A 27,274-nucleotide genomic window follows, 5' to 3' on the forward strand; every position below is an offset into this window, starting at 1 on the left:
CCAAGCTCTGAAGGATCCTGAAAATAAACAGTGCTAGGAGCATCTCTACGGGTGAAAAGTGTAGTGAGAAATTAGCTATTATTTACCAAATTGAAGACTGTGCCAAAGAATACTTAAAAAGCCTTCAGTACATAGCCAGTTGCGTAGACCGAACAATTCTCTGGCACCAAAGACAATATTTCTTAATAGATTATTTTCCCCAAGATCTAAAACAAAGCATTTAATTGTCATCCAAAGTAAAAATTCACTTTTATTAGCCTCCACAACACCCAGCTCTCCCACATATTCTTCCATAGCATGCAAAGTAACAGAAGGCACAAGGAAGCACAAAGCACAGTCTTGAAAAGGGCAATATGTACAGGCATATACAAGAAACGAGACAGTGAAACTGTTATTTCTAGAGAACAGGGAAGTTATGTCAGACAAGGAGAATTTAGGGAGCTTTCTATTTATAGTGTCCTTATCTACATGCCTTAACTTTCACCTCCAATAAACACACACATTAGCAGGTGCTGCTATCATTTTAGATTCACTAAACTCCTGCATACACCTTGGTAGGTGTCACTCTCTTAAAAAGGCGCATTTATTTCTTTACACATGTCTTTGCTAGCGTCCTAAATTTGGGTTCCAGGTGATCCAGAAACTCAAGCCCTTCTTCTTCCGGCCGGTCACTGCAGCAGCCTACGGAGCCAGCCATGGACCCCTTTCCTTCATAGTTGTAGGAATGAACACAGTCTTCGGAATGTTTATGCTCCTCATCTTGTCCACACAGGTACACTTTCTGTATTAAAGAAGAGCACATTTTATTATTTTTTAAAAACACTTGAATATATTAGCATAAAAATAATGTCTTTGATTTACCTTTTACTGTTTAATTTTTAATCAGAGTGTGTCCTCTAATGGATTCCTACATATAAAAAATGCACATGATTGGTCTATATTATAGTCATTCTTAAAATATAGCAAATATATAAATGCTCCCTGTGAAAACATTTATGAAAACTAAAGCTACATGTATATCATACAACCAACTTATTATTTCCCACTTGAACATAAGATTTATATAGTTGAACTGGATCTCCGTAGCTTCACATGTTTTGGGGGAAATCAATATTTGCTAGGATTTTTACTGTTCATACACCATTAAATAGCAATATTAATAGAATATATTAAACTGGCTAATATTAACTTATAATGATTGATCTGAACATAAAACAGGGAACTAAAACCCCAAATAAAAGTTGAAGAGTTTATCTGGTTGATATTGACAGCCAGGATTTTATAACCACGTGAAGGATTTAACACACTAAAAATTGTTTATAATTTATGATCTGTGTATTACTCTTTAACAAACATTTCACTCTAGGTGAGATTTCCTCATAATTTTTAGGGCAGAAGCTATCATGTCTACATCGCCACTCCTAGATAAAGTTCTGTCATCCTTATTTTAAACATTGAACTTTACAAAATCATTTTTCCTTTTGGGTTTGGACTTGACATCCCTAGCCATAATAATTCAATATTTACTAAGTGGTGAATTCTGGGTGTCAGAGAAATAAAACTTTTGGAAAATCCTGATTTATAAACAGTGTCTAACTTTCACGGAATAGGAACTCAGAGACATTGGCACTCACTTCGCCAAGCCGAGGCTGGGTAAAGCTGTGCCAGTCGGTGTATGCGTATCGGCTGGTATCTGTTAGTCCTTGTCCCGCTCCCTTGACAGATTCCAAGGTCTGCTGTCCAACTCCTCTGCCAGAATCCAAAGTGTAGCCGCCTTTGACCATCTCAAAGTTTTGCTGTGTTTTGACTCCCTGGCCAAGAGTGCCAACAGATATGCTTGTGTCACAGACGTTGGATGTCTGTGTGGGGAGTCTAATATTTGCTTCCTACAAATAAAGTTAGAATTGTAAAATGAAAAAATCAAATTGAAACTAACAATTTGCCTTTATGTTTTTCCCACCATAGGCAACTCACTTACTTACTGGGGTTCTCAGTTCCCCATACCTAAAATCAGGATAATAATAGTACCCATATGTTAGGTATTATGGGTTGAATTGTGTCCCCCCCAAAATTCGTATGTTGAAGTCATAACTCTTAGTGCCTCAGAATGTGATCTTATTTGAAGATAAGGTCATTATAGATGTAATTAGTGAAATTAAGATGAAGTCATCAGTTGGAAAGGGCTTCTAATCCAAAAGGTGAAATTTGGACACAGATATGCACACAGGGAGAATCTGAAGATTTGATTTATGCTGCCATAAGCTGGGGAACTACCCAGCAGGTGCTAGGAGAGAGGCCTAAGACGGGCTCTTCCCTAGCACCTTCAGAAGGAGCATGTCCCTGCCAACACCTTGATCTTTTAAACTTCAGATCTGTGAGACCATGAATTTCTGTTGTTTAAGTCACTCACTTTGTAGTACTTTATTATGGCAGCCCTAGAAAACTAATACAACAGAATTATGAATTTTAATTTCACTAATACATTCAGGGCACTGAGCTCTGCTGGGCATAGTAAGTGCTCAATAAACATTAGAGGTATTATTAATACTATTATTATATAATAATCGACTGTCATCATTGTGTCACCATACAGTCCAAAAAAAGTGAAATATGGTTTACCATTACTTCTTCTCCAGGTCCTTCAGTATTTGATATAATTAAATTTTGTTGGGCTACATCCTCTGGAAAACATTTCTTTACTGTTTTCTTAGCAGTAACACAGAAACATGTAAAAAGGGAACCTAAAAAATAAAAATATTTAGGCAAGTAGAATTATTTTTTGATGCCGTTATATACTATATCATTTGAATCATATTGTTTAAAAGGTTCTTCAGAGAACTTAAACAATTTTATTCCATACAGTACCCTCGGGTCATATAATTTAAAATAGAATGTTAACAAACATATTAGTATTCAGACCATCTCTATCTTAGTGAGATTATTTTATTAGAGTAAATAAGAAATAGATCAATAAAAAGTAAGGAAGATGAAGTGAGCATAGTTTATTAATAATTCTCTTCCCGGGTCAAGAATTAATTTAAATATTTCTCTTATTTTCTCCACACTGAAATACTAACTTCATTTGATTGAAATTTAAGCTAGTATTATTAGTATTTAAAACCCACACAGAGCACTCTTAATGGGCTTAGAGTCATCAAACAAATGGTTGTAGGCATAACCACATTACGTATCAGGCATAAATACAAACAGGAAAGGCAATTACATAAAATCAGTGACTGGTTTTGAAAGTGTATATCACTAACATAGCACTAAGAGGAACAACCAGTTTAACTTGAAACTCAAATCAATGAATTAGGAACAGCAAAAACTGTGACAAAAACTTATAAATGTGAATAGGATGTGTGTAGCCAAATAGATTGTTAATAAAGAAAGAAAAGAGGGAGGGAGGAAAGTGTGGGCCATGATTTTCATCACTTTTGCATCTCTAAAAAACAGTTCGCAAAATGCAAAATCTTAGCATTCTTTGCATGCATTGCTTTTCCTCAGTAGCTCACCATATGACTATTTTCCATTCATTCCACTCATTAAAGTTTTCTTAAGATATATTCTGTATCATATCATTAATAACATTGAGCATAAACATCTAAATAAATTTTGGAGCTACTCTTTTCACTAATTCTTTTTGTGCATTCACTACTAATATTTTATATGAGAGGGAATCTTGATATTAATTTTATCCAACCTCTTCATTCCACATATGGATAAAAGAACTTAAGAAGAGGAAATGATTTACCCAATGTCTCACAGATAATTATGGGAAGAATTAGGGCTACACCTCTGGAAATTACTTTAATCTGCTCTTAATGATATGTTTCTTCTTCTATGACTCAGAACCCTAAGTCTTCTATCACATGCGAGATTTTCAAAAAGAGCACATTGACCAAAAGGCTATAAATGTCATTGATATAAAGAATTGTCATGTTTTTTTAAAAATATTGGCAACATTCCAGCTAACGCATTCTAGATAATTATACTTACATAACAACAATGCAGAACCCAACACCATGGAAAGAATTGCCCATTTTCCAAGTACGACTTTGGCTACCTTGACATCACGCTCTTTTATTTCCATAGGCATTCTACACTCAGATGGGGTTGTACAGTCACATACTCTGACTGACAGTACGTGTCTTGCAGCAAGACCATGTTTATCTTTTATTTCAATAGGCACGCTATAAATGTTATAATCGAGTTGTTGCTTTGCACGAAGAAATGCAGTCTTATCTATGGGAAAAATAGAAGAGAATATATATTGACATCACCTTTCAATAATAATGTTATTCTGACTGGCATTCTTGGGGTGGGGATCAGGGATAGGAGGCAGAGAGTTTACCTTAGAAGAAAATTTCTAGTGGTTCATTTTTTTCTGAAAAATGATTTTGAATTCTTGACAAATAAGGAAGACTAATTGATATAGCTCTATGCTTATATTAGACTAATCTATACTTAACATGTTCTTCAAATATTATATTAAGAAAATGTGTTCTCTTAAAATATATTCAAAATGAGTCTAAATCCCATAAATACATTATTAAAATAGCAAGGGATTATTCTTATGAGATCGCTAAAATAATTTCATAAATTTAATGCTTAGTTATCATCATAAAGTTAGATGAAAGTCAAAACCATCATCCACCTCAAGTTCCTATTGATTACAAGATTTAGCATAATTACCCACCATCCTTTTTTTCTAAGGTCCAAAGTCTGTTGACAGAATTATCCAGACGGAATTCAAAAGGTGGACCATTCTCAGGTCCATCTGGATCCATAGGTGCCAGAAGAGCAAAATCCTGATTATGCTGGCAAATTGTCACATCTCTGTCAATTTGTGGCGGGTGATCATTATGATCTTCCAACAGAACGACTAATGTGCCAGTGCAAGATCTGCCATCTAAGAAAAAATGAAGAATAACACATATCTTCACTTAAAAATTTGTTTTCCACCATCTCTAAGATACACACTTGACTGCTTTGTACTAATTATCTGAACTTGAATTTCACATTTCTCAGATCACATTACTACAGGTACACAATTATGACAGGTGCTTTTTAAAACTAGAGGTATGAGATTGTGAATAATGCCACTAATATAATAATGAGTTGATTATTGAATAATCAATAAAGTAAAATTGATTCCTTACATTCATCTTTCTGAAGACCTATATTCATGTTCAAAATATAAAGACTTTACATTTGGTCATTGATCACTTCTTCAACCTATTCTCCTGACCCTTTTCCTCACATACTCTTTGCTCAAACTTTAAAATTGGTCATCAAACCCACTAGGTATGCTCCTTCTCATGTCTATTTTGATACATTTTGTTGCTGCTGCCGGAAATACTTTTCCCTTCCTCTTTGTCTGAAAAAACTTCATTATCCTTCCAGAATCCACTCAAATATCACTTCCTCATGAAACTTTCTGTCATTTGCATGAATAATGGCAGCCATATTCTCCTTTCATATCTCACAACACTTGGCTTATCGTTGGCTCACACATTGAACTGTGAACATTGCTCATCCTCAGAGCTAAATCAGATTCATCTTGAGAGCCTAGTGAAATGCCTAGTATGTCTTGGTTAACTTATAACTTAATACTAACACCTTGAGCTGAAAGCACATACTCTTTCTGTAATCTATAAAACAAAAACTTAATTAAATAAGCCATAAACACAAGTTTGCACCCCACCCTGAATCAATTAATTTGTTCTTGAGAATAGGGACTCTTATTCATTACTACATGGCCACTATTATTGGACTAATGGCTCCTACAAGTTTCAATAAATATTTTTAAGTAAAATAGTGCCTATTAGTTGTGTTTAATAGATGATTAAGTTCAGAAAACATGCTCAAATTTTACCATATGTGATAAGATAACAAGCTACAATAAATGTTAACTTTCAAAATTGAAATAAGATAATAATTGATGAGATTTCTCACTGTTTTGCTATAATGCTGGTCTAAATTTTGAAGCATTTATGTTGTTTATCATGAGAACTACTAAAAATCATATGCAAATAAAATCTGATTTTTTTCTTTCGAGTTTGAAATATCACTTAATGTGTATAATGTAGTACATTTCAGTGATTTTTTTCTGTTGAATAACTATAGAATCAATCAATTAAAGGTGATTTTTAATTAATTATTTATAAAAGATAATTACTATATGTACCTATTTTAAAACCATTCTATCTGACAAGTTTTAAAATATCTGTAAATAATAGAGGGGTATATCTCTTATAAAATGAAATCTGAAATAGTATATAAACATTTTGAGACTGCCAGAAAGTTGTAAATGAATCTGAATACATGTAACTATAAAATCAGTAAACTAACAAAGAAGTGAGTTATGGAAAAAAAACTATTTTTAAAGTTCAAAAATATAGTTATAGACACTACAACCTGAGCCAACATGTGTGCTGATTTCATTTAAAAAGTTTTAAACAGAGAGCCATTTCTCTCCTTGGAACAATAGAGAGAAACCACACTACAAGACCAATAGAGAAGTAGGACAACCAACCAAAAGTAAATCAAGACTCATTTAATCCTATAGTTAACCAACATTTACCACATGAATTATTATTTTCCATCTCAGTCTCTATTTTAAGTATATTGTTAAAAATGAATGCTTGATAAAATGGAAAGACTCATAGATTGGCCTTCTGTCCAAGATGGAGGCATAGGTAGATACACTGTGTCTCCTCGCACAACCAAAAGAAGGACAGCAAATTTAAAAACAAAAAATAACCAGAACTTCCAGAAAATTGAACTGTATGGAAGTCCTACAACCAAGGAGTTGACAAAGAAACATTCATCTAGACCAGAAGGAGTGGTGGAGATGGGAAGAAGGGTGGAGAAGACTCGAGGCAAGGTGGCAGCTGGCAGAGCTGGCAGCCCACATTCACATGCAGGTAAACCAGGAGGAACAACTGGGGAGTGAGACAGACAGCACAGCCCAGTATTCCAGCACAGCGAAATAAAGCCTCAAAACCTCTGACTAAAAAAACCTATGAGGGTGGAAGTGCCAGGAGAAACTCACAGAAGTGTTTGTAGAGGGACCTACAGGGTACTATACACAAACCCACAAACCCACCCACCTGAGAACATACACAAACCCACCCACCTGGGAATCAGCACCAGAAGGGCACAATTTGCTCGTGGGTAGTGGGAGAAGTGACTGAAAACTCAACAGAGAGCTGAGTAAGAGGCATTGCTCCCTCTCAAATAGAAAGGTCAATGCTATCCTAGACAGAGGGTGTATTAAAGAGTGCTTTCCAGGGTGACGACAGGAAGACCAGCCTGAATGAGATGATTGACACAAGAAAGACCAGGAAATAAACTGGACTTTTTAAAAAGCTACAAGAATATTTAGGTCATCATCCCGAAGTGTTTGTGAGCATCAAAACTAAATGTTCACGTGGATATATAAACAATTATTTATATATTTGGCCTTTGATGGAATAAAGTTCTAATAAATAAAACCCTTCATGTCACCAATATGGTTTTCCATTCAAATTTATAACACCCTTATCTTTACTTCTTTTTGAGCATATCCAGGTTATCCATAAGCCTGAGGCATAGATTCCTACATTCTAGATTAAGCATTTCATTGCTTCAGGTTATGGTCACTGAATTTCTTTTAGCACTAAAAGACAAAGTTAATATCTTATAGTTCTGTTCTGCATGTTTTTCATCTCTCCAAATAGTACTTCACTCACCAAGCTAATGTATTTCTGTGACACCTCTTACTTTCATCCTTGAATCTGGACAGCTTTTAACTTATTTTCACTTCTTATGATATTTATACTTTCTTTTATGGGGACAGTTTTCATACCATAGAAATGCTTATGAGACTATAACAATCCTTTAATTGATATCATGTGAGATTTTGACCTTGTCTATGAATTCTATTTTTCATAGTAACTCTCCTACACAGTCAACATTTGTGGAATAAATAAGCAAATATAATTATTGCTCAACAGCATAATTATCGTTTTGAAACATTCAGATTCTACTTTTACTTATACAAAAGTAGCAAATCACCCAAAACTACAGAGAAATGACAATATTAATTCTATTTCTCAGTTAATATTGTCCCCATTCTTTAGCATATTTTCTTAACCTATACTGAAAAAATTACATTAAAAGGTCTCAGCCTGTTGATGACCAATGTTATGGGTAGACCGGCCACTTTTCAAAGGAAACTTTGAAAACACAAATTTATTACCTATTTTTCAAAAACAAGAAATTTCATGGCACAGCAGGGGCTACCCAGTGTGGTCACAGGGCAGGGATACAGATGGAGGAGGAAAATTCTCTCATGGACCTTCAAGTCGGGATGGGGAAGCCTAGGATTTCATAGGCTTACTCTTTATCAGTGATTTTAAAACACATGAGCAGGAATTTAAAGAACAAGGGATGGGGAAAGCAGCCTGGCTCCTTTTTCTAGTCCTGTAGCTGGCAAAATATTTATTCGAAAGAGCCATCTTTGAAGTGGATGTCTTAGCAAACACTCCTTAAGTCAGGCACTTGCATTATGAAACGAAAAGCCAGCAGTCAGTAAATATACGAATTACACCACAATGTTACATGTTCACAATGGTTTATTGCCTGGAGTGTCATTCTCAAGGGTTTGGAGAGACTACTTTATGACATTTGAAAAACATTTCTTCTCAAAATAGGTTCTAGAATTAGCCTTGGAAAAGGATTGCAGAGTATAGCAAAAGACTTGCTCAAGAGTCACTGTGTGAGCGTACCTTTAGGCCATAGGGGAAAATTTTGTTCCCCACTAAGAGAAGCTCAAAATCAACCTGCCTTGAACCCAGCTGTTTTAGGCAGTTTAAATTCTTTCAGCCTGTCCAAGTCATAGTGATCTAAACCTAAATTCCCGTACAAAAATGGAGATCCTTGAGGATGCTGCAAGTCCAAGGCAGATATCAAGTAACAAGGACCATGAAACTTGGACTCCCACTTCCTAGCTTTGTGTATTGTTTACTGGAGACTAAATTGAGGTGGTCTCCAAAACATTAAACAATCACAATGCACATTTTTTATATAAAATTTCGATCTGGAAATAAACAAATTTCACCCCAAGATTTTCTATAAAGTATACCCTATATTTATATTTTATTTCTAGAAAATTGCACTCACCTCTATCAGTTGCAACCACTGAAACATTGTATTGGTTGTTCTTTACAAATTTTGATTCTCTATCTAATACTTTTACAGTCCTCAAGTCACCAGTCTGTTCATTAATGTCAAACCAGTTATCTTCATCTCCTATCTTCTTATACCTAATTTTAAGAAATCAATGTAAATGATCAAACCAAAAACTAGATATAATCTCAAATTTTATCACTTAAAAAATACATATAACTTTCCTAAACTTAAAATCAATTCACATCACAATTAAAAATAGGGAACTTTTTGAAAAATACAATACCTTAAGCCTTCCCCACTGCGCGTTTCTGGATCCAATGCTTTGTATCCAAGGAGCTCTTGGCCAGCTGGGAGGCCATCTCTACTCTGAATAACTTTTACTGGTGGTTGGCATTCAGGGCCCTCATCACTGTCTTTAACTTTAACAGTGACAGTTGCAGTGCACATAGTAGGAGTTTTAGAGTTTGGTGCGCTAGAGAATTGCGCTTCATTAACTACGCCAATTTTCAAAATAATTTGGTGGTTGACTTCATAGTTCAATGCCTGTTAAATGACATACTTTAATTAGTCAATGTGTAACACTACATATAGAAGACTTATAATCATAATCCAAGCCTTAGCACAAAAGGGAATATTGCTTTTTTGTATAAAATGTCACCAAAAGAAAGTGCTCATGTAGTTCAAGACTCATAATTAGCTTCCTAAAATGACAAAAATGATCAAATGCAAAACTGCTGTTTTAAATTTCACTTAGCATAATTATCTCCAGGTCTATTCATGTTGTCACAAAAGGCAAGATTTCCTTCTTTTGTACCGCCAAGTAACATTCGGTTGTGTGAACGTACCACAGTTTTCAATCTACACATCTACAGATCTTCGCTATGTAAAAAATGTTGCAATAAACACAAGGATGCATATGTTCTTTCAAATTAGTATTTCAGGATGCTTAGGATATATTCCAAGAGGTGAGATCACAAAATGAAAAAGCAGTTCCACTTTTAATTTTTTGAGGAAATTCCATACTGTTTTCCACAGTGGCTGCACCAGTCTGCATTCCCACCAACAGTACACAAGCGTTTCCTTTTCTTCACATTCTCACCAGTTGTGTGTTGATTTATTGATGACAGCCATTCTGGCAGGTGTGAGGCGACACCTCCCTATGGTTTTAATTTGCATCTCTCTGATGCTTAGTGACATTGAACATTTTTTTACATGTCTATTGGCCATCAGTATGTCCTTTTTCAGAAAAGTGTCTATTCAGGTCCTCTACCCATTTTTTTAATTGGATTGTTTGTGTTCCTGGTGTTGGGCTGTATGGGTTCTTTGTATATTTTGAACATTAACCCCTTATAAAAGCCAGTCAGAGATAGACAAATACCATATGATTTCACTTACATGTGAAATCTAGTGAAAAAAATAAACCAATGAACAAAATAAAACAGAGGCATGGGAATATGGAACAGACTGAGAGCTGACAGAGGGGGGAGGAGAGAAGACTGGATGAAAGAAGGTGAGAGATTAGCCAAAAATCATACATACATAACACACAGACACAGACAACAGTGTGGTGATGGCCAGAGGGAAAGGGGAGAAGCAGGTGGGGGCTAGATGGAGGCAGAGGGCAGGGGATGGGGATAGAAAGAGATTTGCTTGGGACAAAGTGTTCACGATGCGGTGTGTAGATGATGTTTTTTATTGAGTTGTACAATTGAAACCTGCATAATTTTGCAAATCAATGTCACCTCAATAAGTTCAATTAAAGACAAGAAAAGGGACATCAGTGAATAAACTATGAAATCTAAAGGGTCTAAGAAAAAAATAAAGAGTCTGTGGTTTGGCTAATAGTACTATACACCAATGTTAAATTCTTTGGGCAAGTGTAGCATGGTTACATGAGACATTAACACTGGAAGAAGCTGAGCAGGAAGAAGCTGAGAAAGGGTCTGTGGGAATTAATTCCATACTATTTTTGCAACTTTTCCATTAATCTAAAATTCTTGCAAAATAAAAGTTGAGTTTCAAAAGCCAAAAATACTAAACTAAACTAAAATTTAATCAATTTTTCTTCTCACTTTTCTTTGGAAAGTTCTTGCCTTCATTTTTTGCATTATTAATTTAAACATTAATAGTAATACAGAACTGAGGTGTGAATTATTCCAGTTCAAATAGATTACTATACTTATCAAATGGTATAACAGTGATAAACAGAATAGTGGCAGCCACCTCCAAGCTATTATTAGACTCTCAGCATATGTCATTAGGCTATAATGGAACAGTTATCTGAGTACATGAGTCAAAATATATAATCATATTATTAAGCAGCACCTTTAAAAGCACATTATACTTGATTTGCTTTGTTTCTGATCAAAATGCTCAGTCACTAACTGAATAATCGGAAAGAATCCTAAATAATAGTTATATTAGAGACTGAAATCTATCAAGAAAACAAAAAAGGGAAAACATGAAAAGGAAACATAGGAGAAAAAGGGGGCAGGAGAAGCAGAGGAGGAGGAGGAGGAGGAAAAATGGGAGAAGGGGGAGGAGGGGAGGAAGATGGGAGAGGGCAGGAGGGGGGGAGGGGAAGGAAAAGAGAAAGAATAGATGATGTAATTTTTAAAAGATCTCGTTTATTTACTTTTAGAGAGAGGGGAAGGGAGGGAGTAAGAGAGGGAGAGAACATCAGTGTGTGGTTGCCTCTCCCATTCCCCCCACTGGGAACTAACCTACAACCCAGGCATGTGCCCTGACTGGGAATCAAACTGGCAACCCTTTGGTTCGCAGGCCCACACTCAATCCACTGAGCTACAACAGCCAGTGTGGCAATATAATAATTAAAAGATATTTTCTATAAACCTTATGAGGGAAACAAAATTTGTACATAAAGATTCTAAGAAAGTACAGTCTATAAATAATTAATTATGAAAGTATGTTACAGGTTAGTGACAGCAATGGGAGAAGGATTTAGAAGAGAACCAGGTTCAGTTAAAATAATAATTTTAGGTGCCTGTAATAGCAATTGAATTTTTAAAATTCTAAAGCCATGGCTACCTCAAAATATAGGGTCATTAATAGGCATACCTGCTTTATATTTAGTAAAGTGCCTTATAAAATAGACTACAGAAAGGTAAAAGTATAATATGATCATCAAAGAAATTGAAAAGTCAGGAGGTTTGATTTCAAATAGTGATGCTTTCATTTTTCTCTATCTTGTGTTTTATAAAATAAGGGTTTTGGCCCTGACCAGGTGTGGCTCAGTGGACCTCCAGGTCCTGTAGACCTAAACGTTGTACATTCAATTCTTGGTCAGAGCACACATCTGGGTTACAGGTCCTGTCCCCAGGTAGGGCGCATATGAGAGGCAGTCTATCAATGCTTCTCCATCATATCGATGTTTCTCTCCCTCTCTCTCTCTATCCCTCCCTTCCCCCTCTCTCTGAAATCAATGAGCATGTCTTCAGGTGAAGATAAAAAAATAAGTAAATAATAAATAAATAAAATAAAATAAAAAGGATTTTGGGTAAGTGAGTATCTAAAAATGCCTCTAAAGCTACTATCTAATTACTAATTCAATATTTCTCTGCTTTGCTTTGTCACATCTATAGAACAGTAAGTTTCGTACCTGCCATGCTTTTCCTCTAAGAAAGAAAATGAAGGTAAAATAATAATAATAAATGTTTAAACCAATGTAATCATTTCATTGAAATTCTCTAGTCATGTGCACACAGAAATTTAGATACATATATGTGTATATACACAAATGTCTCTATATCAGTGAAGTTAGAAATTTATGAATCAGGTTAAAATTTTTTTAAGGACTGCTTGATTATTTTTGTTTGTTTACCTTGACAACACACAAGACTGCTTCATTTGTTTTGGGATCTGTGCTAATTTTAAAGTTTCCATTTTCATTTCCTTCCAGGATTTTATATACAGCCTTTGAGGAAGGAGTATTTGGCAAATCCAGGTCATGTACAGCCATTCGTAAAATCTCAACATCAATTCTGTTTTCTTCTACTTCTGCAAAATACTAGAAAAAAGTCTCTCATTGTTATACATTTATAGCTTTAACAATATCATTTTCTCCTCTAAAACTTATATTTAAAGTAAAAGAGAGCAAAGTAATATAGAAATGTGCAATCATATATTGGGAAGAATTTGTAAGTGTAATGCAGAATTTGCTTCTTTCCTCACTACTTTTTCAAATCTTATCCATCTTTGAAAAACCAACTTATGCCTTAACTTTGCAACTTCTTTGGCAATTTTCCTACTCATCCAAGCCCTCACACTTACCCCTACCCATAATATTTACACTCTGTCACCCTTCTTAGACATAGCAAGTGCTTCTGTTAGTACATTTAGCCTTTAATATTCGTGGCTAGTTACAACCTACAATGATTTCTTATTATTACTGGATGACCTGTTATGCCAATTTTTTAAAAAATTTACCTTTGATTCTCTAGCAGACATTTTAAAGAGTTTTTCCTTTTTTTGAGAAATTAAATCATAGTTTTCCCCATATCCAAAAATTAAATAAGGTTATGGAAGCATATGATATTAAAAGACTAAAATAAGTAGTCAATCAGAATCTTCTAGAGATGCAGGAGGAATTCATAGAAGGATGACAGCCTGATAGTCATGGGAGCACAGTGGATCTTGAGTCTCACCCCACTGTTTCCTCTTACGTGGTGTATATGTATGAGATCATACACAAGTCACTTAACTGACCTTCCATTTTCTCATGTAAAATAAAGGATAGGAATAATGCCTGTCCTTACAAGTTATAGCAATTGATATAAAAATACTATGGATGGATCTATCACTGTAGGTTTTCCTTTCTTTCACTTGTACTATGATATAGATAAATGAAAAACTGAAGACGACTTACTAAAAGGTCAAGAAAGAAGAACTATTCCCTGGAATTCTCCTGCTATCTATATTTCTTGGAGAAATATAGTTCCCAATGGAACGTTTGTTCATACACAGCACAGAAGAGCCTGTGTGTCTATGGCAGTGGGCAGCCTGTATTACTGACTCCCCAGCAGAGCAAAGGGTATAAAGCTAGTCTTTTGTCTTCTCAAGATGTTGAAGTATAAATGATGCCAGAGACAGGGCCTCATCTCCTTCATTACATGAAAGGCATTTAAATCCAGGGAATCTGATATCGTAACTTGGCATCCAAGAATACACTGAATACATGAACATCTTCAAGGGCTAAGAAGCTTTTATACATTATTTCCCTAGCATCCAGAATAACTGGCACTTCAATGATTTCTAGAGAAATTGTATTTTTTGTCTGTGTTATTTGTAAGTGGTAGCTGTTAAAACTAAAATGTGTAACCTCACAGAGCTACCAAATTCCAGATTTGTTTTCAGAAAAAGTAAGTGAACTTAGATAAATGAATACAGAAAATATACTCACAGCAGTTTCTGTGAAATATGGTGCATTGTCATTTTCATCTTCAAGTGAAATAGTAATGGTTCCTGTATTAAACAAGCCAAAATGTTGGCCCCCCATGTCTCGTACTTCCATTATTAACTGGTATGTATCACATTTCTGAATAAAAGAAAAAAGGAACATTGATGAACTTCCCCCCCCCAAAAAAAAAAAAAACAGCATAACTAAAAATAGAACAAGAGATTGGTCAGTTACTTAGGACAATGGAAAGTTGATGTGTCTAAGAACATCACAACATTCAAAAGCTATTTTTTTACTATTTCAGCATCCACACATCAAATTAAGTCAATAATCACAAGTGAGACCTCCTTTAATACCTTGTACCTTCCCAAATTCTCTATACAGACAAAACAGGTGTCCAGAGAAGCCCTAACCAATCCTGTGCGGAAGCAGGATTGGAGAGGAGGCCACGAACGGCTTACTTTTATTTCTCTGGGAGTTTTTATCAGTTTAAATATAGTGTAGTGACTGGGGAAAAATGAATTAATTCATTACTTCTCTATCCAATAAAAGTGACGTTGTGGAGATGACGCCCGTGTCTGGGTGTACAGTGAAATGCTTTGGGTGATCTGGGATTTGCTGTAAGATTTTAAATTTCAGACGAGTATGGAGAGTGTCCGGTTCATCAAGATCTATGGCGGTCACTTTTGCCACTGAAGTTCCTGTTTAAAGAAAGCCAATGCCGTCAATAATTTAAAATAACAACATCGCAAAAATAATTAAGGCACTGCTGTCGCATATTCTCCCCCCAAACCACAAATATAATACATGGAAGAGTATAAATACTCTCCAAACTCTAAGCTTCCCTTACTTAGAAACTTCAATTAAGTAATTACTGTGAAGAACATGATTTGTATTCTACCTATATGAGAACGTTCACCCCACCCTTGGTAAGAGTGGTTCTAAAATTCTTCCCCCAACCCACCACCCCAGTTCATGGGCCATTTTTGCATAGGATCCTCTCTGTATATCTTGTTTCTTTTATAGCTCATCTTAATAATGTTGTTAGAAGTAGTACAGCTTTCTATAGGGTAACAGATTTTATGCATTTATATTTTAATAAATGTGCTGAATTATTAACATGCATAGTAATTATTAATGAATGTTAGACAAAAACATTATGCATCAGTCTGAGTATCAAGAGTCGGGCTTTAGGGCCCAGAAATCAGTGTAGAATGTTGCTTTAACAAACCACTTACTGTGAGAGAACAATAAATATACACATGTAATGGCAACAGACTAGCGGATCAAAGAACTGACAACATTTCTTGCAGATTCTGTGAAAAGCTGGGCAATCTTGTTATGCCCCTGAGTAGACCAAGATCACACATTTGGCTGCCCATAGCATCAAATAAGTTTAATTTTTTTTTCAGTTTGTCTGGAAAATATGCCAAGTAAAGCAACGTGTATGTTGTCATAAGTCAGATTAGCATTTTCATACTGTGATATTGTTTCAGTCCTTGAAAATGTGTTGAGACTTCATAGATATTCATATTATTCGTTGCTTTCCAAATACATCTGTGACATATATGCAAATCAGAAGATACATACAGCATTTGTCATATATTCCTGCTCATTGAGGATTGATCTAACAAAGTTAGTAGCTTTATGTATTACTTGCCTTCTATATAGGCATAGCAAAATGAGCACAAAAAGTTTGCATTTGAAGGGTATAAGACTACAAAGTTTTATGTTTAGAGACTACAAAGACTACAAAGAATATTCTTGAAAGTCAAGCATTTAAATATGTTTAGCATAACCGTGTTTAAAACATTAATGAGTAATTCAATTGAAACAAAAATCTAGTGTTTTCCTAAAATATGAACTTACCAATTCGGCAATTTTCAGGCACGTTAAAGACAGTCACTTTGGTTTCAAAATAGGGGGCATTATCATTATCGTCTTCAACTTTGAATAATAGGGGGAGTGGGTACTCCGGCGCATAACCATCAGCAGTTGTGGCATAGGCATATATCTGAAAGGTAAACAAAAGCCATCAGCTTACTCTTAAATAACAAGTTATGCACAAAATTGAACCTAGCAATTGGGCAAAAACATGTGTAAAAGGTACATGTACGTAACTAAGAACTTATGCAAACAGACAAGACAAAAACCAGCACAGTCGGTATGACTTCAGTCTTCTTTAAGCATTCTCATTATTCTCCCACGTACCACGCACTCCAGCTGCATGAGGCTGCTCTACTCCCGGCATTAACTGCATGCTGTTCTACTCATTAGAATGCATGTAGACTTCCACCAGCTATGTTAATTAATAAGTATTTGTGTAAGTTTATAAAAATATAAATCTTTTTCCTTGTCATTGATATACCATCCACCTCTGGGTGATTCAATTATGCTTTTTTTCTCTATGTACCTGCGTTTTCTTAGTTTTTACCATAAGCATGCACTTCTTGTGTAATAAAAATGCTAATAAATGCATGTGCACATTCCAAATTCCACTTCAAAATTATATATATATATATATATATATGCCTCAAATGAAGCTATTTAATGTCCTTTCCCTTTAAGCACCATCAAACTACTTCTGCATCTTCTTATGTGCTTTATGCATGGTTACGTGTTTAATGGATGGTTGTTGAGTGAAACAGATTCTCTTCACTGACGGGCCCAACTAAACCTGCCCAAAGTGAAATCTGTATTAACTCCATTCTTTACCACACAACTAGCTTTCTGATTTCCCTGCTGTAGCCATCTTCTAAAATGATCCAGAATTATGATTCCTGGTAACTCCTCCCTCTCTTTCATTAGTCTTTTTCATCTGTTGCCAAGTTCTGGCAATGACGGCATTTTTATGTCTTCATCATGTGTCTTTTCTTTTCTATTCCCATGCAATCATCCTCCCATGACTTCAGATGCATCCTACCAACTTTCATGTTGTATTCTACCAACTTGGCTGCAATCGTTCTAAGTGACCTCCTCCCATCCATGTGCAGCTCAGGAGTCAGGTTCGCTTCCATAAAGCACAACTTCAATCTTGACACTCCCTAATCACACTCTTCAGCGACCTGCCTATCTTCAACCAGAGTAACAACAAAATCCCCACTGTTGTGTTAAAGGGCAACATTTATCTTCACTGCTCTTGTTAACGTGGAGAAGCAATTTCCAGTCCAAGCTCTAAGACAGCAAGTTTTGAAGTAACCACCCATGTTCTATCTGTCCCCTTCTTCACTTTTTCCCCAACAACCCCCAGGTGGGCTTTTTGGGTAATAAAATTTATACTCTGATGTCCATCAGTCTGATCCCTATATCTTATTTCTCAATAAATTCTGAACTCAGGAGTATAATACAGAAGTGTATCATTCCCCTTCCCCACCACTACCATCACCACCACCATCATCATCATTATCATCACCATCACATCCAGATGTCATACTGTTTAGCCCCCCTCCCTCTCCCCCTAGATTTGATATGAGGTTTTTTTTCTTTAAACTGCTGCCATTTTGAGAGTTTTGACTAGAGAAAATTATGGAATTATTTTATGTCTCTATTAGATTATAATTGTTCTCTGGGATAGAGCCTGAGTCTTATGGATATTTGTATGTCTAAACACCTAACATGGAGACTTACATTGGGTAATTCCTTAATAATCTGCTTTTGCATTCAATTCTACTCATTTTTTTCCTTTTAGGAAGGCTAACTACCCCTTAAGTTTTCTTTGGGCATGATAAGATAAAATAAAATGAATTGGTAAACTTATTTTGGATTACTAAGGAAATAAAATGATATTCAAGATTCTTGTTGCTAAAGGCACTCAAAGGGAAAGAAAGAACAGTACAATGCTACCGAGGCTGGAGCAGCAGATCTCAGCCTCCTTTGGCTACATTTAGAATCACCTTGGATGGCTCCAAATTTTCAACTCGCTGGACATATCACTCCAATTAAATCTCAGAACAATTAAATCCGAATTTCTGGGGATAGACCAGAACATTAGCATTTTTTAAGGTTCTGATGTCATTTCTAACATACAGGCAGAGTTGAGAATAATTGAACTATATTATTAAACAGAACTTTGAGGTCAATACAATTTACTACTGCTGTCCTAGGATTCTACAAAGCAAAACTTATCCTTTAGAATTCTATCATTATATTTTCTATAGTTATCCCCCACGTTTCTTCCCTTATGTCTATTGTTTTTCTTCATCCATGGCATCAATAGAGATTGAAGTTTATATTACATATTGATAATACTTAAAATATGAAATCAAATGTATGTTTCATCTAATATGTAAACAAACACTGAACATATTAAACCAGTAATAAACATAATTCTATATAAGTAACCCAATAATCTTACCGGGAACTCTTGATATTGCTCACGATCTATGCTTCGTGTACAAAAAATATCCCCAGTATCTTTGTCAATGAAGAACAAATTCAAGGGATCTTTGTCCACTCCTGGTCCACTTATGGAGTAAAAGATGGTGTAGTTCTGTGCAGTATCAGATTGGACCTGTAATAACAAGCGACAATTTAGAATAAAAAGTATCTTCAATCTAATATCTGTGACAGTTTGTTTTTTGTCACCTGCTTTTTTTCCTACTAACCTATCCTTTCTTTCCTCTGTTTATCTAACCAGTATGACCCATATTTTTAAATTCTTGTTCATAGTCTGAATGTGCAAATCCTCAAACTCTATCACTTATTTGAGCTCACATTCTTTTATGTTATCTGCATATTCATGGAATACTCATGGAGTTAAATATACTCTTACAATTATTTTTCTAAAATTTATTTATTTATTTTTAGAAAGAGGGGAAGGGAGGGAGAAAGAGAGGACGAGAAACATCAATGTGTGGTTGCTTAATTGGTACTCGGCCCACAACCCAGGCATGTGCCCTCAACAAGGAATTGAACCAGCAACCCCTTGGTGTGCGGGCCAGCACTCAACCACCGAGCCACACCAGCCATGGCTACTTTTATAATTCTCATTCATTTGTTTTTATTTCCATATGAATTATAGCAATGGTTTCAGTCATTTTGAGTTATTTAAAATTGAAGTTTTTATGATTTAAAAAAGTAGAAATAATGCAACTTTCCTCCCACAATTAATTCTTCAATAATTGTGCAATTTTAAAGCTGGTTTGTGTTTACACTACAGCTGTGTGACAGTGACATCACCTTTCTGGTACACAGAAATATTGGACTTTTGGGGGGTAAAGCTATGTGATAAATGGAGAGTCGAATTATGTCAAATCTGTAGGCATGTTCTCTGTACTTGAATGCTAAAGTCTAGTAAGATATTTAGGAAAATCGGGGTATAGACTGAACAGCATCAGAAACCCAAAATAAGAAACCTTGTTTAAGTGCTAAATATGGTTTCTAAAAAAAAGTAACAAATGACACTGACTCGCTTCTACAGGATCCTATTTCTGGTGAACACGTGATCCTTAAAATTAACAACAGGTTAGAGCTCTGATTCAAAATACTATGCAATTCAAACTGAGATTTTAAAACAACAACAAAAAACCCTCCAATATGTAAAATTGAGCAAGATGAAATGTACCTGCTGGACATGTTGTGGAAATGGACCTAGTGAGTTCTCCATCAGTGAACATGGAATAGGAGCCCACCGTCTCTTGCTGCGCTGGAGGACCGTGTCTTTGCTATGTCTCCTTTTAGAAACCTGCATTTGTTGAGAGAGAAAGACACACAGCATTGCTTATCATTCTAGGAACTGTGATTGTTATATATACAGGGTCCAGCAGAAGTAATGCCTGCTCGAGTGTGGTTGGTGGGGTAATAATATGGGTGTAATAATTTATAGTTTTAATATGAACATTTCACCTAAAATGTCATATGGTGTGCTTGAGTATGATATTATTATATTACAGAATTAGATGCTCATGATTTTGTAATAAAAGATTTAGTAATAAAAAGGGATGTTATTTCTGCTGGACCATGTATATCACATGAAAATAAGGGATGTACATAACAATATCGTGAATAACCAACCCCCAAATTATTTCTGTTTAGTTATTTTATTAATAAGATAAACACACATATACACACAAGGGTAAGAACCAGTTCCTCACCTAATTCCTGATTTAACCAGTTAAGCAACCAGAACTTTATAAGACATTGGTAAAATAGGCCATTTTGAGAATAGACCCCCTAAAAAAGATAATTCATTAAAAAATATTTAAGAATTGATCTTTTTCCACTAGAAGTGGTAGAGCGAAAATTCTTTAAAACACTATCTGCATTTCAAAGCATCTGTATACCTATATAAAGATACAGATGAGTAGTTTGTTCAAGTATGTTTTATTTTACATAGTATGGAGACTTTAAAATTTGGACATAAGAATTTTTTTTAGTTGAATCTTTTAAAAAACATTTTATTTATTTATTTTTAGAAAAGAGGAAGGGAAGGAGAAAGAGTTAGAGAAACATCAGTGTGTGGTTGCCTCTCATGTGGCCCCCTCTGGGGGGACCTGGCCTGCAACCTAGGCATGTGCCCTGACTGAAAATCGAACCAGTGACCCTCTGGTTCCTAGCCTGCGCTCAATCCACTGAGCTACACCAGCCAGGGCATGTTTTTTTAATTGAAACTTAATGTATTTTTTGCCATTACCATTTACTCCCTTAATACCCTTTTTCCCCCAGTGATCACCACACTCGTTGTCCACGTCCCTGAGTCTTTATGCCTTCTGGCTCAATCCCTCCACTCTCTCTCTTCCTCCCCACCCCCACTAGCTGTCACCTGTTCTCCATCTATGAGTCTGTCTCTGTTTTGCTTGTTAGTTCAGTTTGTTTTGTAAGCTTTAATGAAGAAGAGTTCTCATAATTAAAAGGAATTTAGCTGGGAAAGTATCACAAATCGAATCACTTAGATTTTGTAATACCAAATTCAAGTGCAGAATTGGCTTAAAGTGAGATTTGTGTGAGTTCCAGTAATTCTCTCCCTTCATATTCTTCCATCACCACCACTCACTACAAGAAAGTGAGACTGGGCTCAGAACAAACCAATCCTGTGGACTGGTCATTAGTTCATTTTCTGAACAGAAGGATCCCATGGGATTTTCAGTTAAGGTAGGAATAAGCTTTGGATAATCTCCCTCCTTAAAGAGAGACTCACACCCCTAGAGTCACTGGAGAGAGAGAGCCACCAGGGTGGAGTTCCACACCTCCACCGTGAATCAGCCTGCACTGTTTCACACCCACCCCTGCCTCGTTCTTCAGATTAGTGTTCTCAGTGCCGCCCCACAAAGCACGGTCTGACAGCTTTGATATCCTGACTCTGCTCCGTGGCTTCAGAGTTGTTCATTTTTATGCCATGTTGTATACAGCTCTACCACTCCTTAAAACAGTCTAGTATTTGCACGTGTCAATTATCAGTCAAACAGACAAACAAGTGAGTATTAAAGAACAATGATTTTTAACGTGGAAAAAAGTCTATGAAATGAAGGACTCACATAAGCCGATTAATATAGTCAAATCTTTGCCTAAAATACCTTCTTTCCTCTTGCTTCCAGTTCAATTTCTATCTCTTTCTGTTCCTGCTTCTGACTGTCTGAAAGAAAAATGGAAAAACTCTTCCTTTGGGGAGACAAAATGAGGTCACGTGTTGCGTAAATGGAGCCATCTTCAAGAACTCTGAAGTCAGGGTCATTGGACAGGATTAGGCTGGCTGACTGGAGACACTCCTCCAGATTCACTGCGGGGAAGAAATATCACAGTCATTTGTGAGATGAAACCGGAATAGAACAAGTTTTACAGGAAGAACAACTACAAGTTGGTGCACGAGAAGCAAAAAGTCGAACTTGGAATTTGGTGAGTGCCTCCTATTCTGAAACAGAGGGTCATGAAAATTAAATAATGAAATTAATGAAGTCACAGTTTCTAGCACTTTCATCATAAATTAATTTATGAATAAGCATTTAATGTTTTCTTTGTGTCACTGGATTTATTGTTTCCATTTTAGCTTTTACTTATGGATTTGTGCATATAGAAATTTGTCATTTTATATTATATATAGTATAACTATGACATCAGTAGATTTTGAAATTGTCTACTATAACCTTGGATAGCTAAATCTTGCAAAAAATAAGAAAATTGGTGTGTACTTATATAATATTGCTCAACAATATTGCAAATAATCACTTTATAATGTATTTGGGGATTTAATAAACTCAACACTTAGTAAATGTTGTGTTTGTTGTCAAATGTCAAACTATTTTCTTCACAAATCCATATCTAATGCATTTAGCATATTTACTGTGTATCTTTAGAGTACAGACTGTATACCTTTGAAATGTGTTAAGAATATGTAAGGGATTAATTTAAAGCACAGGTCCAAGCAATCTCTATCTTGAAAAGGGTATCACTTCTGAATTCAAAATATATTTTTCTTTTTTTTTTAATTTTATTTCTTCCTAATTCTTTTTTTTTAATATTTTGTTTATTTATCTTTAGAGGGGAAGGGAAGGAGAGAGGGAGAGAAACATCAATGTATGGTTGCCTTTCGTGCGTCCCCTCCTGGGAACTGGCCTGCAGGGAACTGGTCCGCAACCCAGGTATGTGCCCTGACTGGGAATCGAACCGCGATTGTCTGGTTCACAGACCCACGTTCAATCCACTGAGCTACACCAGCCAGGGCCAAAATATATTTTTCTAAATGTAAACTTAAGCCAATAAAAATCTTTGATGAAAGGAATGTTATATTTGGACTCAGAACAGCCAACCTGTGCTTCTGGTAAGGCTGTGCTAGCAAGACTAGTTGAAATGTTATTTGCCTTCATAAGCTATTTTGTGAAATAGATCATGTAAATTCTTGCTGGAAACTGGTGCATTGCAATCAACCTCAAGCACTAATTTTCTTCAGAGGCATTTAAGTTTTGACACATCTGTTTTATATGTAATCAATTAAAGAATCTTGACTTTGGAATTTTGGCAGCAGATTAGTTAATATGAATTAAAATATGCTTTTGGTTTTTTTGTCTTGCTTTGTTTGAACTAAACTACGAGAAGTCAGCCCTCTAATGTTTACTAATTTTACTGGCATGAAAAGTATACAATGAACTTGGCACTTTAGTTGTTTCTAACCACTTTCAAAAGACAAGTAGTTCATCTTTCATTTATGTTGAATTTTAATGCCAAGTATCTACTATATGGCTTTTAACCCAAACTTTACAAGAGTAGCCTGAAACTAAGTGTAGCAGTTAAAACTATGAAATTTTTAACACCGTTTCTCACCTTTGCCTATCAGTCTGTCAGCCTGAAGATGAGAAGGAACTCGAAGAGAAATTTTCTGACAAGCATCGCAAAACAATATTAACACCTCAAAAGAAAAAAAGCACAAGTTACATTTGATTACAAACTTTCACATTACAGTTTTGTCTTACTGATAAAAGTATTGTCCCTTTTAGCAACAAAGAAGTCCTCTAATCCTTTCATTTTTTTTCACATTCATTTTTAAACAGCAAAGAAAGTGTCATTTAGTATCAATGAAAAAATTAAAGTGAACAGTAATTCTTAGAACCTAAAACATATCGTGTAATTTTAAGAAAATGTATTACAAACCACTGATTTTATATAGACGTTACCATCTCTAAGGGTATTCATAAGTGTCATTCTGATTTTTTTAGCATAAAGAAAGTACTTAACTCTGGAATATAAAAATCACATATTTGTACACAAATCATCATTTTCACAGACCCCCCAAAATTTGAGGATGTAAGTCAAGTCTAAAAATATTTGAAAAAATGTTTAACCTTTTAAAGAACAACACCCACTCCTTACATTGGCTTGGCATAAATGTCAGTCTAAGTAATCTCATTCACAAGCTAATCTAAAAATATTTATATTTCAAAATATAGAGAGTGGTTGTCAATGAAGTAGAGATATTTAAATAAATTCAAGACACAACTATTGTCTTATTAAAAAACTAGGTAGTTTGTCCTGGCTGGGTAGCTCAGGTGGCTAGAGCATTGCTCTGATACCTCAAAGTTGTGGCTTCTACCCCCAGTCAGGGCACATACAAGAAACAACCAGTGAATCCATAAATAAGTGGACACCAACTTAATGTTTCTCTTTCTCCCCTTCTCTCTCTGTTCAAAGTCAATTTAAAAAAACATACCTTAAAGCTAGGTAGTTCAAGGGAAAAAGGTTTATGTGCATCAGCATCACTGCAAACACACGAGTAATGTGTGCACTGTGGTGTTAGGACAGCTACAGTGTCACTAGGTGATAAGAATTCTTCAGTTCCACTAGAATCTTATGGGGCCACTGTTGTGTATGTGGTCCCACTGTCGACCCCAACGTTGTTATGTGGTGCATGATTGCAGTTTGTAGTCCTACAAAAACCCTATTAGGTAGATATTACCAAAGACTGGAATTGAAAAGATCATATTTATTTGTCTCTAGTTTTAATTTAAATAACTACTTTTTAAAACATGAGACATCTTAATTTATTTGACTTTTTAATATTTTTATTCCTCATGCCAAGGAATGAACTAAACTATATCTAAAAACATTTCTAAGCATAAAAGATTCTGTTACTTGATGATCTAAATAGTGTGGAAAGGGTATTTTGTAATTAGAAATATATATTCATATACACATCTGCATACGTATATATGAATAAACATACATACATATACACATATACATATACACACATTACGTTGGTAGGATATATCCACATTCCCATTCCTACACCCATCTTCTTTCCTTCTTGCTCAGGACCCCCCACTTCATTGGTTCTGCTTTTGCCAAGCAGAGCCAATGGAATGCTCCCAAAATACTATTACAAGTCTTCAGGTTAAATCAGCAGCTTAGCAATTGGAGGAAGGAGGAGTCAGACATTCATTTGGTCTTTATGAGGATCAGGGATGGATGAGCAAGGGAGGAACCAAAAGATGCTGAACAGAACACAGACCAAAAGAAAAGAATCCCTGGAAAGCTTTCATAACATTTTAACTAACCCATACTAACTCGAGTAGGGTTCTGAGTTTTATTCTACACTTCCCCTCACCTAGGCAGTTACAGGGTGAAAACAAGACCACCAATCCCACATCATGTATTAGTTATATGGAAAAAATACTTATCCCCATACAATAAAATTATTCAATTCCGAAAACATAATTTGAAGTTAAAATATTTTGCCAAAATGTAAAAAGAAGAAAAGTCATGGTTTAGAAATGCCAGATATGTAAAATCATTCCCCTTTACCCCCTCCCCACCAAAATAAAAATTAGCAGCTGAATACACAGGTACAAAGCTATTAAAATGTAAGTAGAAGCCAGTTTAATGTTATTTGTTTTCAAAACTGTTACATTTTCTTATCATTTTTCTCAAGTAAAACCCCTTGCCTGAACTAAGAGCTCCACCCTCCTGTGTAAAATTTAAAAAGTCTTGGATAATCCTCATCTTAGGTACCAGAATCCTTTTCAGCTTCTCACAGCTTAATGGAACTAAGCCTGTTAAATAACTATAGCTTATTTAATGACTAGCAGCAAAAGCAAACCTCAGAACCTTCTGGGACAAATGCCTGAGGAATAAATTCATTCCACTATTCCTTAAAAAAACAAAAACAAAACATCACAGCAAGACTGAACAGGGGATTCCCTTAAAAATCTGACAATCTGGCCTTGGGCCCTTGAAGAGTCGATGAAATAGCTGCCTTCCTGGGTCCTAAGTCTTTCCATTCTTCCTCAGTTTTTCTGAGATCTGTTTTTGTTTTTCCCAGGTTATCTTCTCTCCCTTCCACTCCCACCCCTACTCTCTTTCAAGCCTGAACTGGAGGGAGGAAGCACACAGCAACCTGCTTGAATTCCTTAACCCTTTGGTGGTTACTCACCAGGAGAGAGAAAAGGAGCTGCTTGCAGAAGAGGCTCCCTGGGGCAGCAGAGGCCACAGCCATCAGAAGTGGTCCCAATGGTCAAGGATGGTGACTGGATAATAGGACAGCTGGGGATGCACGACGCAGGTCCACAGTGGCTGGCACTGTGCAGGGTATTCTGCTGCGACACTGGTGCAATTAGCTTGATCTGGAGAAGAGTCAGAAGTCAAGTGTTGACAAGAGGAGGAGCAAGCAGCAAGAGACTTGCTTTTCTCCTATTCCTGGGTCAGTCTTTCTCCATCCAATTCAATTACTCTGAATGCAAAGAGGCTTCCTACAGCTGGGGAGGTACAAAAGAGCCCCAGACCCAGCCACTAGCTCCTCCTCACAGCAGCTTTCAAAACTTCTCCTACCACTTGACACATAAGCAGAAGCAAGAGGGAACACCCTCAGTCCTTGGCCCTCCGCCCTTTTCCCCCAGGTTGATGCTCTGATGTCCTCCCCAGTTATTACCCCCTCCTACGTCCTTCCCTCCTTCTTGGCCTTATTAACCTATCTTGCCCCTGGGTAGAGTTGTGCACAAACTCCATGCACGGAAGTGATACCTACTCAGCTGCCATTGGCAAATCAGGGGACATATGAACAAGCAATCGCATCATCAGAAGTTATCTCCCCATCTGGGCACTGAGGTGGAGGCTGTCTTTTACAGCATTGTAGTCCTCAGAGAGCTGGCACTTGTCTATAGCAGTAACTTCAGAGATGCATTGTGCCCACTCCCTTTGCTGTCTGCCCACTGTGCTTTGGTCTTCTAGATGTTCCAAGGAATTTACCAGAATGTATGT

The 27,274-nt window shown here is 36.0% G+C and overlaps 1 protein-coding gene across 1 annotated transcript; it reads right to left on the bottom strand.

Annotated features, from left to right (window-relative positions):
• Positions 1 to 153: 153 nt before the first annotated feature.
• DSC1 (desmocollin 1) lies at positions 154 to 26,526 on the bottom strand. The gene is made up of 16 exons (XM_037156801.2): positions 26,451 to 26,526; positions 23,846 to 23,930; positions 22,105 to 22,307; positions 20,157 to 20,276; positions 18,948 to 19,103; positions 16,463 to 16,607; positions 15,128 to 15,294; positions 14,597 to 14,731; positions 13,019 to 13,204; positions 9,461 to 9,720; positions 9,169 to 9,311; positions 4,700 to 4,912; positions 4,000 to 4,245; positions 2,620 to 2,741; positions 1,635 to 1,886; positions 154 to 781 (listed from the first exon to the last, which is right to left on the bottom strand). The coding sequence occupies exons 1-16, from the start codon at positions 26,511 to 26,513 to the stop codon at positions 584 to 586; spliced, it is 2,694 nt and encodes an 897-aa protein (XP_037012696.1). The 5' UTR covers positions 26,514 to 26,526; the 3' UTR covers positions 154 to 583.
• Positions 26,527 to 27,274: the final 748 nt, after the last annotated feature.

This window comes from Artibeus jamaicensis, unplaced genomic scaffold, assembly GCF_021234435.1.
Source record: "Artibeus jamaicensis isolate MK-2021 breed Jamaican fruit bat unplaced genomic scaffold, CSHL_Jam_final contig_354, whole genome shotgun sequence".
Taxonomy (NCBI): Eukaryota; Metazoa; Chordata; class Mammalia; order Chiroptera; family Phyllostomidae; genus Artibeus; species Artibeus jamaicensis.